At 41.2% G+C, this 12,384-nt stretch overlaps 1 protein-coding gene across 3 annotated transcripts in view; it reads left to right on the top strand.

Annotated features, from left to right (window-relative positions):
- The first annotated feature begins 220 nt into the window (after positions 1–220).
- Positions 221–12,384, top strand: part of Wdr47 (WD repeat domain 47) — a 56,451-nt gene continuing 44,287 nt past the window's right edge. For 2 of the 3 annotated variants that reach the window (XM_090334329.1, XM_090334327.1), the window contains exons 1-3: positions 221–505; positions 5,214–5,301; positions 10,763–10,929. In XM_090334329.1, coding sequence (XP_090190455.1) covers positions 10,772–10,929 — 158 coding nt within the window. In that variant the 5' untranslated portion in view covers positions 221–505; positions 5,214–5,301; positions 10,763–10,771. The remainder of the gene's footprint in view (positions 506–5,213; positions 5,302–10,762; positions 10,930–12,384) is intronic. The other variant, XM_090334328.1, reaches the window with a different exon arrangement.

The following is a 12,384-nucleotide window of genomic DNA, read 5'->3' as shown; positions in this document are numbered from 1 at the left end:
TTTGCTTTCCAGGCTGGTTTAGCCCCGCCCTGCGTATGCCCCGCCCCTCTCAAGCCCCGCCTTCTCTCTCTTCCTCCCCTCCATCCCTGCCTCCGCCCTGAACCCAGGCTCGCCCAGCAGACTCTCCCTTCGGCGCAGGCACCTGCCTAGTCGCCCTGCACGGCGGGGTCCTGAGGCGCCTCGGAGAAGCACAGCGATTGGCTGCAGCTGGTGGCTGGAGCTCGGCCCCAGCGCGCTTGACAACCGCAGTGTGCCTAGAGGCTGAGCCGAGCAGTCGCCAGTCGCTGGCCGGGGCGGGGCGGGGCAGGGCGGGCCGGACGGAGAAGGACGGGCTGACGAACGGATGGACTGACGCGCGGGCGACTGGAAAAAGGACCTACACCAACCCAAGGCCGCAGCCCTCGCGCTCTCACCTCAGCCGGCTGCTTCCGGAGCCTGGCCGCTGGCCCACTGGGCCGCGTTCTCAGCCGCCGCCACCAGTCCGGGTTCGCCTCGGAGCCTTCAGGTGAGGGCGGCTCCGGGCAGCGGGGGCGGGCAGCCGCACACCGCGGGTTGCCATGGTCACCCGTCGCCACCTGTCACCTCCTGACAGGGCTGGGACCCGGCGGCCCTCGAGGGCGGCGTTCGCAGCCGGGGAGACCGACTTTGGGTGGTGATCGGGAGGCGGTGGGTGGGCGATGCCTGAGCTGCGTTGGACCTCACCTGTCCGCCGGAAGGACCGGAGGGGGCTCACTGCTCTGCGTCTTGGTTGCTGGCCTTCCTGCGGGACTGTGCACGGACAGGAGCGGACAGGGCTGCGCTCGCGTCTGTTTCTGGGCACGCCTTGGCTAGAAAGGAGGGAGCTGCCAGACCGAGGACTGGGGCGGGGGGGGGGGGGGAGGCGACAGCCCCGCGGGCCGGGTTTGTCCTTTCTGACGTCAGTGGTCAAGGGAGCTGGCCTTTGTGGGGGGGAGGGTAGGTGGGGTGGGAGACAGGCAGAAATTGGGTTTGGAATGCGAGGGGCGCCAGCGGCGTGAGACGCTGGAGGTTGTAGAGCTCCTAGGGTTAAGTCACTTCCCTACATTGGGGAGAAAAAGACTGGTGAAGCCTCTGGTAAAGGAGCAGGGTAGGGGGGGGTCAGGGTAGTCGGGAGCCACCTTTGATCAGATTGTTGTTATTCTCCACCCAGACAAGCAGTTTTTAAATGCGCAGGGTGTCTGAAGGGAGCTGGTTGTTTTTTTTTTTTTTTTTTTTTGGCAACTTGGTTCTGTGCGTAATGAAAGGAGAAGTCTTTGTTCCACCCAGATTCATAGGTTGTGATCTTAACACTTGATTTTCTTCCCTTCGTTGTAGAGTTCATAGAATGCTTCAAAAAGTTAAAACATGGAAATTAACATGTAGATTTTTAAAATGCTGTGATTTTTTTCATGATAAATCTAATATTTTTTTTCTCTAATGTTGGCATGGGTTGCATTGACATTTTACTAGAAAGGAGAAATGCCTAAGAGCACATTTTCCTTTATATGGCACATTCCCAGAGTCATAAGGTAGAAAGAAAATATAATGAATCATTTTATCTTACATTTTTGGGGGGAGTGTAGATTGCTTCCAACAGTAAAGAAAATTCACAGGGATGGGAAAGACAAGTAAGCAATGACCAGTTATTGTAAGATAAATAAAATCCTGAACCCTTGAATTTGAATGTCATATATGGTGTGTGTGTGTGTGTGTGGTGAGAATATTTTAATTTGAGTGTATCCACCATCCTTCGACTTCCTTGTTCTTTTCTCCCTTCTTACAAAAACTAGTACTATGAATGTATCATAAGAGAACAGGAATTAAAATTAACCTATATTTTTAGTTATACAATTGTATTCATTGTTCTTTTTCTATTGATGAATGACTTACTGAATGAACACTATATGATATGCCTAGTATGAACTGCAGTTTGAAAAATACTTCCAAATCATTATTAAAACACAATTTTTTAAGCAAATCACTAAACTGGAAATCAGATTACCTAGTTTAAACTTCTCTTTGCTATAGATTACAATCTTGGAAGAGCTACTTACCTAACCATTGACTCTGGTTTCTCATTCTGTATAATGGAGATAATGCCTGCTATTGTTTTTATCTGGGAATGAACTATAGAATTAAATAAAAGAATGCATTTCAAAGAACTTTGGAAAAATAGTAAGGCATGTATTGATTACCTTTTAATAGAGGATTGACAAGGATAACTAAATTTTCTGCATCATCTATTTAACATTTCTAGATCCTGGACTTACCTTACTTTTTTTTTTTTTTTTTTTTTTGCCAATCCCGGGCTGGAGCTTAGGGCCTGAACACTGTCCTTGGGACTTTCTCAAGGCTAGAGCTCTACCACTTGAGCCTCAGCGCCACTTCTGGCTTTTTTCTATGTATGTGGTACCCAGGAATTGAACCCCGGTCTTCGTGCATGCTAGGCAAACACTCTACCACTAGGCCAAACTCCTGCCCCTTACTTTATTTTTACTTTTCCCTCCCTCCCTCCCTCCCTCCCTCCCTCCCTCTCTCCCTCTCTTCCTTCCTTCCTTCCTTCCTTCTTTCCAGGCCTGGGCTTAAACTCAGTTCTTGGGTACTGTTCCTGAGCTTTCTTTTACTCAAGGCTTAGCACTCTACCACACAATTCCTCAGCACCACCTAGGCCTTTTCTGTTTATGTGGTACTGAGAAATTGAACCCAAGGCTTCATGCATGCTAGGCAAGCACTCTACTACTAAGCCACTTTCCCAGCACTTTAAAGGGCTAATGGGAACTTTGCGGTGCATCCTCACTTTTTGGCAGAGTTCTTTATTACTATGGTGAGGTGGACAAAAGTGTTTCCTTTCCATATGTGGGTCAGTACTGCTTTCTTGTAAATAAGGCCGTAGCCAATAACTGACTTGAACTATATTTGGTGTTAAATAATCCTCACTATGGGTCATGGCTTCCTGGCGAGTGAAGAAATAACTTTATCCTATCTGACTTACGCTTTTCAAGTTCACATATTTGTACCATTAGAAATATGCTGCAGTTATACTAAGATTAAGCCTGTGGTCACATAACATGGTACACGTTTATGGAGTTGTTATCAATTTTTTTATAATTTAAAAATTTATTATTATAGAGATGATACGCAGAAGGGTTACATTTACATGTAGTAGGTAATAAGTACATTTCCTTTCACATTCTCTCCATTGCTCTTCAGTATAGTTCTGTGGTTTTAAGGAATGTTTCCTCTATTCCTAGTTTCTCCAAAGCTTTTAACATGAATGGATATTGTATTATGTCAAAGGCTTTTTTTTGCATCTATCTAGATGATCATGTGGTTCTTGTCCCTGGTGAATTAATTAATTAATTAATTAATTTACTGGCCAGTCCTGGGCCTTGAACTCAGGGCCTGGGCACTGTCATTAGACTTTCTCAAGGCTAGAGCTCTACCACCTGAGCCACAGCACCATTTCTGGATTTTCTATATATGTGGTATGGAGGAATTGAACCCAGGTCTTCGTGCATGCTAGGCAAGCATTCTACCACTAGGCCAAACTCCCAGTCAATTTTATTTGGATAGAAAAATAGTATTTTCATATTAGAACACAAAAGGAAGATACAGAAAAGCCTTGGTGCTGGTGGTTTGTGCCTATAACTCTACTCCAGAGGCTGAAATTTGACGTCGTAGTTTGAAGCCAGCCTAGGCAGAAAACTCCTTTCTCATATCCAATTAATCATCAAAAGCTGGAAGTGGAGATGTGGTTCAAGTGGTAGAATGTCAGCCTTGAGTTACAATGCTCAAGGACAGTGCCCAGGCCCTGGGTTTAAGCCCCCCCAGTACTAGCACCCATACCATGCACATGTACATGTGCTGACACACACACAAGATATAAAAGGCAAAAATCACATTAATTTTGGAGGTAAAATTAAGATACTTCAGCTGGGAGCAGTGACTCATGCCTGTAATCCTAGCTACTCAGGAGGCTAAGATCTGAGGAACAAGGTTTAAAGCCAGCCTGAGTACTAATATGTCTGTGAGACTCATCTCCAATTAATCACCAGAAAACTGGAGGTGACACTGTGGCTCAAGTGGTAGGCTTCATATGCCTTCTTTTTTGCCTTTTCTTTTTCAGTTTAAAGTTTTTGGTTTTTGGAAGTGGATCTCTGATGTAAGTGGTAGAAGGGTTAACCTTGAGTGAAAAAGCTAAGTGATAGCACCCAGGCTCTGAGTTTAAACCCTAGCACCAGCACAAAAATAAAATGAAATAAAATTTTTTGTTGGTCATGGGACTTGAACTCTGGGCCTGGGCACTGTCCCTGAGCTCTTCAGCTCAAGGCTACGGCCCTACTCCTAGGTTTGGGTATTGTCCCTAAGCTCTTTAGCGCATGTCTACTGTCCTACCCCTTTAGCTTCAGCACGCCACTTTGGATTTTCTAGTGTTTAATAGGAGATAAGAGTCTCATGGAATTTAGTGCCTGGACTGGCTTTGAACCATGATCCTCAGATTTCATCCTCCTGAGTAGCTAGGATTACAGGCGTGAGCCACTATGTTGGGCCGTTATATTTTAAAATAATTGGACTAAGTAGTTTTCCAATATTTCTTTGACATAGGGGCTTGAACTCAGGGCCTTGCTTAGTTTGCTTGCTCATGGCTGGCACTTTACTACTTAGGCTATGCATGCTTCCAGTGTATCCTTTCAACACATTGTCTTTACCAAGACCTAGAGTCTGAAGGTAGGAAATTTATTGAGCACCAGTCACATGCTTGCCATTCAACTAGGAGCTCTATTTTATATGTCAACATTCTATTTTCCCACATTTTTAATTGACATGTCTAGCATGTACATGGTGTGCCTTGATCAGACTCACCTTTCTATTACTTTCATTTCCCCTTTCTCCTCCCAAATCAGTTTCAACAAGCTTTACTGTTCCACTTTTTCACATATGTACATGAAATATTTTGACCATATTCACCTTCGTTCCCCTCTACTTGTCCTTAATATCCTTTTTTATAGAAAGCTAGTTCTATATGATAAAAAGGACATATAACTTTGATACTACATATACATGACCCATTTAATTCAAATCATGTTAGTTTTTTGTGTAGTCAAGAAATGTTTTATGATTCTGTTGATTCATTGCAAAATTTCTGAGAAATTTTTAGAGCATCAAAGTGAACTTAGAGCCTTAATACTAATTTTCTGTTTAATTCTTTGAGACAGGACCTTAAACTATAGCTTAGCTGACCTGGATTCTATACAGTCCAAACTGGTCTCCAAATCGCTATCCTGCCTCAGGTTAGCAATATAGGTATGTACCACCATGTTCTGTTGGTTTAACATTTTTTTTTTACAATTGTGTTTGTTTATTTTTTCATTTATTTTTGTAATTAATAGAAGGTTTACATTATATTCACCAAATAGAAGATGCATTACTTCACATACATTGATACCCTTTCTCATGTCATGGTCCCCATTTCCCTCCCCCCACACCGCACATGTTCTTTTCCCCCCTTACCTATCCAATTTCAAATATCAAATCAAGCATATATATAATATATCGGATAACAAGGTGAAATACTGTAACAATATGAGATAACCAAGGGACAGCAAAAGAGATGAGAGATAACATAGTATATTAAGGACAACAATCACTCATTATATGGCTTTTGTTTCTATATCCTGGTAATCCTTTCATTTAACATCATACTATATGCGCTTATGTATCTAGGTTTTGTTCTATTGTAAACCTCTGCTAGAAGAGCCCAAGGTTTTTACTGATTATGACAAATGAGGGAAACCATTGAGCCTATGTTCCTTTGAGTCTGGCTTACTTCACTTAATATGATTTTTTTCTAAGTCTTTCCATTTGGTTACAAATGGGACGATGTTGTTCTTTCTGACAACAGCATAGAATTCCATTGTGTATAAATACCACATCTTGTTGATCCATTCATCAACTGAGGGGCACCTGGGTTGGTTCCATATCTTTACTATGGTAAATAGTGCTGCAATGAACATCGTTGTGCTAGTGGATTTAGTATAACTTGTTTATGAACGATTGGGTAAATGCCAAGTAGTGGAATTGATGGGTCATAGGGGAGTTCTATGTTTAGTCTTTTGAGGAACTGCCACACTGCTTTCCATAGTGGTTGAACGAGTTTGCACTCCCACCAACAGTGTAGTAATGATCCCTCCTGGCCACATCCCCCAGCATGGGTTGTTATTAGATTTCTTGATCCTGGCCATTCTAACTGGAGTGAGGCAGAATCTTAGAGTTGTTTTGATTTCTTTTATGGCCAGAAATGTTGGGCATTTCTTCATGTGTCTATAGTCCATTCTATTTCTTCTTCAGAGAAGACACTCTTTAAGTCTTTGGCCCATCTTTTAATGGGATGTTTGTTTCTTTATGTGGTCCTAGCCATAGATCACTGGGACTGGTTACTATATCTTTTTTTTCCCCCTCAAATCAGTTGCTTTCCCACATGAACCACAGTACTACTTCCAGTTTTTTCTGTTTATATAGTACTGAGAAATTAAATCCATAAATGCTATGCAAACAATCTACCACTAAGCCACAGTTCAGGACCTACTTCTGGCTTGGAGTTGGAGATTAGAGCTCATAGAATTTCCTGCCAAGGTGGATTTGGAATCACCATTCTCAGATTTCATGATTTGTAGGATTATACATCAGCCACCAATGCCTAGCTCATTTTACTAAATTTTTTTTTGGCAGTACTGGAGTTTGTACTCAGGGACTGAGCACTGTCCTTGGGCTTTTTACTCAAGGCTAGCAATCTAACACTTGACCCACACTGGTTTAACATTTTTAAAACAATATTTTGAAACTTGGAAGTAGAATTAGGTTGTTTTTCTTTTCCACATTGAGAAAAGTGCTGGGAAGTAAACAAAACAGAACACTATTTTATAAATAATGATGTAAAACAACTTTAGGTTTGTTCATTATAAATACTGTCATTATGGAAAGTACTAATTGTGAACCAAACCAGATTATACACACTTGGGAGTATTGTCTTCTATTTGATTCCTTTAAGAAAGAGAATCAAGCCGGGAGTTTGGCATAGTGGTAGAATGCTTGCCTAACATGCACAAAGACCGGGGTTCGATTCCTTGGTACCACATATACATAGAAAAAGCTAGAAATGGTGCTGTGGCTCAAGTGGTAGAGCTCTAGTCTTGAGAAAGCCCAAGGACAATGCTTAGCCTCTAAGTCTAAGGCCCAGGACTGGCCAAAAAAAAAAAAAAAGGATTCACAGGCTGGGCCCTGTTGGCTCACGCCTGTAATCTTAGCTACTCAGAAAGCTGAGATATAAGGATCTCAGAGCCAACCCAGGCAGGAAAGTCTGTAAGACACCTCCAATAAATTATTCAAAAGAAGCCGGAAGTGGAGCTGTGGCTTAGGTGTTAGAGCACTAGCCTTGAGCAAAAAGAACTTCAGGGACAGCGCCCAGGTCCTGAGTTTACCAGGTCCTGAGTTACAAATATTCAGAGGATGTCAAGGATGTAAGGGGATATGGAAGCTGCATTTTGTGAAGAGTGTTTTTTTTTGGGGGGGAGGCCCCCTTAAATAGTATTCATAATATCAAGAATATTCCTTTTTGGCCGGATGCAGTGGCTCATGCTTGTAATCCTAGCCACTCAAGATGTTGAGATCTGAGGATTATGGTTCAAAGCCAGCCTGGGTACTACAAGCCATGAGACTCTTTTCTCCAATTAATCTTTAGAAAACGGAGAAATGGGGTTGTGGCTCAAGGATAGGGCAGTAGCCTTGAGTTGAAGAGCTCAGAGACAATGCCTAGCCCCAAGGGTAGGGCAGTAGCCTTGAGCTGAAGAGGTCAGGGACAGTGCCCAGGCCCAGAGTTCAAGCCCCATGACCCACCAAAAAAACCAAAAAATGTTCTTTTTTTTCTTTTTAATTTTATTGTCATAGTGATGTACAAAGGGGTTGCATTTATATACGTAAGGTAATGAAGGAATATTCTTGTATGACAAAAATAACAGTTAATCTTGATGTTGAAATTCTGCTGTACTTGGAGTCTTGACACAACATAGAACCTTTGAGCTAAGGCTGGTGGCTCATGCTTACTATTTAGGATGCTGAAATCTAAGGATCAAGTTTCAAAGCGAGCCTGGGCAGGAAAGTTTTGTGAGACTCTTATCTCCAATTAACCAGCAGAAAGCCAGCAATGGAGCTGTGATTTAAATGATACAGTTCTAGCTTTAAACAGAAAAGGTAAGGTACATTGTCCTAGCTTAGGTTCAAGCCCTAGTTCCAGGATGAAGAATTGAACCCAGGTATTCGTGCATGCTAGGAAAGTACTCTACCATAGATCAAACTCCCGGCCCAGAGCTAGACAATTTTTTTTTTTTTTTGGCTCAGGGCCTGAGCACTGTCCCTGGATTTTCTCAAGGCTAGGGCTCTACCACTTGAGCCGCAGCACCACTTCTGGCTCTTTGCTACATATGTGGTACCGAAGACTAGAACCTGGGTCTTCATGCATGCTAGGCAAGCACTCTACCACTAGGCCAAACTCCTGGCCCGAGAGCTAGACATATTTTTTTTTGCCAGTCCTGGGCTTGAGCTCAGGGCCTGAGCACTGTCCTTGGACTTTCTCAAGGCTAGAGCTCTACCACTTGAGCCTCAGCACCACTTCCGGCTTTTTTCTATGTATATGGTACCGAGGAATCGAACCTGGGCCTTCGTGCCTGCTAGGCAAGCACTCTACCACTAGGCCAAACTCCCGGCCCCAAAGAGCTAGACATTTTTAAATAGATCTTTCACTTTAAAATTAACTGTATTTATACAAAAAGTATTTATTTAAACTTGTCCATTAAAGTCTACTTTCTGGCCAGGCATAGTGACATGCATCTGTAACTCTAGTACTCTGGAAGCTGAAGCAGGAAGGTGAAAAGTTCCAGGCCAGCTTGGGTTACAGTGAAATTCTGTCTCAAAGAAAAATAGAAAGTCTCCCTTTGTTCACCTTCCCTTCCTGGATCCATGTCCTTCATCACAATCCCATTCCTCTGTTCAGAGTTACCCACACTGAACTGTTCGATGTTCATCCGCCTAGATTTTGTGTATTTAATTTTTTTTTTGTACCAGTCTTGAGGCTTGAACTCAGGGCCTGAGTGTTGCCCTTGAGTTTTTTGTTTCCACCTCAAAGCTAACTCTCTACCACTTGAACCACACCTCTTTTGTTTTTTGTTTTTAGTGGCCAATTAAAGAGTCTCATAGATGTTTGTGCCCAGAATGGCTTTGACCTGGGTTCTTCAGATCTCAGCCTTCTGAGTAGCTAGGATTACAGGTGTAAAGGTGTGAATCACTGCAGCTGGCATTAAATAGCTGCATTATTATTATTATTATTATTTTATTGTTTGCTTCTGGGGCTTGAACAGTAGACCTGGGTGCTGTCCCTGAGCTTCAGCTTGGTTTTTTGGTGGTTAATTGGAGATGTGTTTCATGAACTTGTGTGGCGGGACTGGGTTTGAACCACGATCCTCAGATCTCAGCCTCTAGAGTAGCTAGGATTATAAGCATGAACCACTAGTGCCTGCCTATAGCTGCATTACTTTATGATGGCTTCCTCTTCTTAAGTTGTATAGCTTTGTATCACTGCATTTGTATATATTATTTGAGTTATCCATTTAACTGCTGTGAGTGGCAAGCTAGTTTATTTTGAGTATTTACTAAAAGCAAATCATTTGTTTCATTTTGTTTAGTTTTTATTTTTTGTTTTCTGAGACAATATCTCACTATGAAGCACAAGGGGCATAGAACTTACTATACAGTCTAGGTACCCTAGGTCTCCTTCAGCATTTTGAGAGCTAAGGTAACAGGTGTGTACCACCATGCCTAGCACAAATCCTCAAGGAACATTTTTGCCTACATATGTTATGTACATTTGCACATATTTTTCCAGACTTAGTTTTAGAAGTAAAATTGAACTTGATGAGTCAAAGGGGATAGTGTTCTATCACTATCACTTTGAGCTATAGCATCACTTTAGGTTTTCTAGTGGTTAATTGGAGATAAAACCTCTGAGGATTGAGGTTCAAAGCCAGCCTAGGCTGGAAAGTCCTGTGAAACTGTTATCTCCAATTAGTCAGCAGAAAACTGGAAGTGGTGCTAGCTTAGCTCAATAGAGCTCAGGGATGCGGCCTAGATCCTGAGTTCAAACTCCATGACCAACAATAAATTTTTATTTTTTATTTATTATTTATTTATTTATTTATTTTTGCCAGTCCTGGGCTTGAGCTCAGGGCCTGAGCACTGTCCTTGGACTTTCTCAAGGCTAGAGCTCTACCACTTGAGCCTCAGCACCACTTCCGGCTTTTTTCTATATATGTGGTACCGAGGAATCGAACCCGGGTCTTCATGCATGCTAGGCAAGCACTTTAACCACTAGGCCAAACTCCCAGCCCCAACAATAAATTTTTAAAAATTCTCTTTCTCTTTTTTCTTTATTTTATTTCTTTGTTTATTACAAAGCTATTAAGTGCTTACTGAATAAATGTTTTAGAGAATCCCTCTGACAATGTATGTATAACATTGCCAAATGACTTGAGTTCCCCCAGCACACTAGGACCCCACACATGCCAGGCAAGTATGACTTTGTTTTGATAAGTCAGTTTCACTTCATACTACCCTCATCAAACATTCCCAAGGAACCTGTGTAGTTTTTATGCAATAAAACTTAAATATAAAACAACAGGACTAACCTTTTTTTTTTTTCATTCTGTTTAATACTTAGGCCATCAATATGACCGCTGAAGAAACAGTGAACGTAAAAGAGGTTGAAATCATTAAGCTAATTTTGGATTTCTTGAATTCAAAGAAACTTCACATTAGTATGCTGGCTCTTGAGAAGGAAAGTGGAGTCATAAATGGTCTATTTTCAGATGATATGCTTTTCCTGAGGTATGATTTCATTATTACTCTGTTTATAGCTCTTTCAAAAATGTTGAGTATTAATATTACATATATATTTAAAATACAACTTTGTAATAATGAAAGACTATGTAGTATTTGTGTGTGTGTATGTGTGTGTGTGTGTGTGTGTGTGTGTGTGATGGGGCTTGTACTCAGCCTGGGCACTGTCCCTAAGCTCTTCAGCTCAAGACTATTGTCTTACCCCTGTTCCTGGGCATTGTCCCTGAGCTCCTCAACTCAAGGCTACCGCCCTACCCTTGAGCCAAGCCCCCTGAGTTTTCTAGAAGTTAATTGGAGATAAGAGTCTCAGGTCCTTTTGTGCCTGGGCTGGCTTTGAACCTTGATCCTCAGATCTCAGTCTTCTGAGTAGCTAGGATTACAGGCATGAGCCACCCCATCCAGCTTCTAAGTAGTATTTTTTTTAATGTTTTTTGTAATGGAACATTTTTTAAATACTGTGATATTGTCAGAGAATATTTTCAGTAGTAAAACCAGAGGTCTTAAACAAAAATCACAACTCTATTGTTCATGGTATCAACAAACAATATACTTAAGAAATTAGACACTCAACAAAGGTAAAGGAAATATTTCTAACATGTTATTTTGTGGGGCCATAGACATGAAACATTTAATCATTACTGAAAATATGGTAAAGGAAAAAAAATCATACCACTAATAAGAAACACTTGCAATTCCAGTACATATAGTAAAAAGTAATAGCAATTTTGTTGCATTTGTAACTTCAGAGTCGTGTTTTATCCATTAATATCATAAGGATCCTCTCTGATTACAAATTTAAAATTTCAACTTAATTTTTAATGGTTCTATTTTAGATAACTATTTGCAGTTTTCTTAAATGCTCACTGAGTAGCTTTTTTCACTGAGTAGCTTTTATACATGAGACTTTTTCTATATTTTGGGTTATTTCCTTAGGAAAGGAGTCTTAGAGTTGGAACTGCAAAGCAAAGGGAATTGAAATATTTGCCAAAATGGAAAAGTAAATATATCTCAATTTGAATTGGATGGAAAAAGAAACCCCAAGTTTTCAGGCAGAAATATATTCTATTTTTATGTAATAGCACACAGGCGTTCTTAGCAAAAAGTGCATATTCTTGGGCAAAATGAATTTTCTGTACAAAAAAATAAAGCCTTATCATTAGAGAGGTTTATTTACATTTTCATTTCTGTCTCTCATGCTGTGATCATGAGATCTTGGGGTCCTACTGTGTGATGTAACTAGTACAAGGCTGTGTTCTTTTGGCTCTGTTTCAAGTACTGATATTTCTGGAATTTTGTACTAGTTTTTAGTATCTGCAGGATTCTATAGGTTTGTAATGAAATTTAACTGATGTTGAAGGTGAAATGAACAGAATTAACAATGAATAGAATTACCCAGATAATAAGTATCTTAAAAGTCTGGTCTTTGAAATTGTGTCTTCCTGT

Source organism: Megascapheus bottae, chromosome 6 (genome assembly GCF_031878675.1).
Source record: "Megascapheus bottae isolate mThoBot1 chromosome 6, mThoBot2.hap1, whole genome shotgun sequence".
Taxonomy (NCBI): domain Eukaryota; kingdom Metazoa; phylum Chordata; class Mammalia; order Rodentia; family Geomyidae; genus Megascapheus; species Megascapheus bottae.
Note: the sequence above shows the minus strand (reverse complement) of the source record. Positions and strands in the feature narration are given on the sequence as shown.